At 36.1% G+C, this 2,102-nt stretch overlaps 1 protein-coding gene across 1 annotated transcript; it reads right to left on the bottom strand.

The window, feature by feature from the left end:
• Positions 1-317: 317 nt before the first annotated feature.
• LOC126495970 (olfactory receptor 150-like) lies at positions 318-1,280 on the bottom strand. The gene has a single exon (XM_050133567.1). It carries the CDS (start codon positions 1,272-1,274, stop codon positions 318-320), a length of 957 nt encoding a protein of 318 aa, XP_049989524.1. The 5' UTR covers positions 1,275-1,280.
• Between the last annotated feature and the right edge of the window lie 822 nt (positions 1,281-2,102).

Raw genomic sequence — 2,102 nt, 5'->3', positions numbered from 1 at the left:
GCAGAAATTTATGTACATCCATCTATTTAAAGTTATGTTAGGTTTGCTTAATGAGAGCTTGGTTCATATATGAAAACATAACCAACCAAATAAAGCAGCTTAGGAAATATTTAGCAGGTGAAGTAGGATGCTATCTTGAATAAACTCTATTATACAAAGGAGTAGCACTTCGCCATGGGTATGAAGGTGACAATCCACTTTTATCTTTGGTACATTTCTTTCAAATACCATGTGCTAACAATCGTCTCACATCTAATGTTACTAATCCTGTATGTAGGCTATATCTTCCAATGAATTGCAGAACTTATACTGTATTATTAATGAAAGTTAGTCTTTGTTGTGTGGAAATTTACCTTTTGTATTAATTTATTGAGAGCAACTTTGACATCTTTATTTCTAAGGCTGTAGATCATGGGATTCAACATAGGCACAACAATGGTATAAAACACAGATGACAATTTACTTTGTCCCAGGGAGCTGTGTGATGGTGGCTGAAGATACATGAAAGATAAAGAACCATAGAAAATAGCAACAGCCAAGATGTGGGAGCTGCAGGTGCTGAAGGCCTTGAGTCTTCCCCCAGTAGAATGAATGTTGAGGATGCTGACAACGATGAAGATGTAAGAACTGAGAATGGTCACAGCTGGTACAAGAATGGTAATTGAACCAAGGGACCATGCTAGTACTTCATTGATAAAAGTACTGGAGCAAGAGAGCTCTAGTAATGGGAAATAATCACAGAAATAATGCCTTATTATATTATCCTTACAGAAAAGCAATCTCATAATGGAGATAGCATCAGCTGTAGCACTGATGAATCCCATACCATATACCCCAGCTATCATCCATAAACAGACTTGATAGGACATGGTTACATTGTAAAGCAATGGGTTAGAGATAGCCACATAGCGGTCATATGCCATTACAGCCAACATGTAACATTCTGCAACAGCAAAAACACAGAAGAAGTAGAACTGAGCCATGCATTCTGGGTAGGAGATGACATTCTTTTCTGTCACAAAGTTTAGAAGCATTTTGGGAGTAATGGCAGTTGACTGACAGCTGTCAATAAAGGACAGACCACTGACTAAATAATACATGGGTGTGTGAAGCTGAGAACTGAACATAATTAAGGTGATCATTCCCAGGTTACCCACAATTGTAACCAAATAGACTCCTAGGAAGACGAGGAATAGAGGCAATTGGAGCTCTGGATTCTTTGTTAATCCATCAAGAATGAATTCAGTCACTGTGCTTTGATTTACTTCCTCCATTTTCTTCTGGATACTCGATGTGAGAGGAAAATTTTATATAGAAGTAAAATGTGAGTGTCCATTCTCCTATCAGTAAATTTTGAAACAGAATTCAAATATTTTTAGGTATCCTCAATCAGCTGTCATCCTATTTTTTATCTAAGTAGTCAGAGATTTTGTAGACCTGGAAAAAAGAGGTATGTTAAGAAATAATCAATCAGGTGATTGCATAATTGTGACTTTGCCATAAGAACTCTGTGTGCCGGTTCCCATTTCCTACCAACTGCAAACCATTCTAGCACCCCTTATTGAGTATTTCAAGTATGTGCCATGTCTTGGTAATAGCACCTCTTTTTTTTTGGTGGAAAATGTTTCATATGGGGTAAATTAAAAACATGAAAAGACATCAATAGCCAAACTCAAATTAATGACAGATAAAATTTGGCATCGTATATAATTGTTCACAGTAATTTTCTTATTGTTCCTAAATATCTGTGAAATACAAACACATCTTAACTATATAAAATGATGATTGTTTTGCTTATTTGTAATGTTTTCAAATGTGTATGACTGTGTGTGATTTACTTAAGCAGTGATTTGTCTTTTTGTACCTTATATTGCTGTGGGCCACAAACATTATACAATGAGAGCACAGCTGTTGAAATCTCTTGGCTACCATCAAGCTTGCAAGCCTTTGGGGACCTCCCTTTTGAATAGTTACTGTTATTTCTGTAAAACATTGTGAAATCACAGTGTCCCTCTTTTTTCATAGTGGGATTCTTCCAGAAATATCCCAACCATATATAATTCATTCATTGAGTATAACTTCTTTCTGTACTGGCAATTGAA

The sequence above is a fragment of the Alexandromys fortis genome, unplaced genomic scaffold (assembly GCF_014885135.2).
Source record: "Alexandromys fortis isolate MF-2015 unplaced genomic scaffold, M_Fortis_MF-2015_v1.1 scaffold_231, whole genome shotgun sequence".
Lineage (NCBI taxonomy): Eukaryota > Metazoa > Chordata > Mammalia > Rodentia > Cricetidae > Alexandromys > Alexandromys fortis.
The sequence above is the reverse complement of the archived record's forward strand: the minus strand, read 5'-3'. Positions and strand labels throughout refer to the sequence as shown.

Excerpts from the sequence above, each read along its gene's own strand:
- LOC126495970 (XM_050133567.1), bottom strand. The coding sequence starts at position 1,274 with ATGGAGGAAGTAAATCAAAGCACAGTGACTGAATTCATTCTTGATGGA.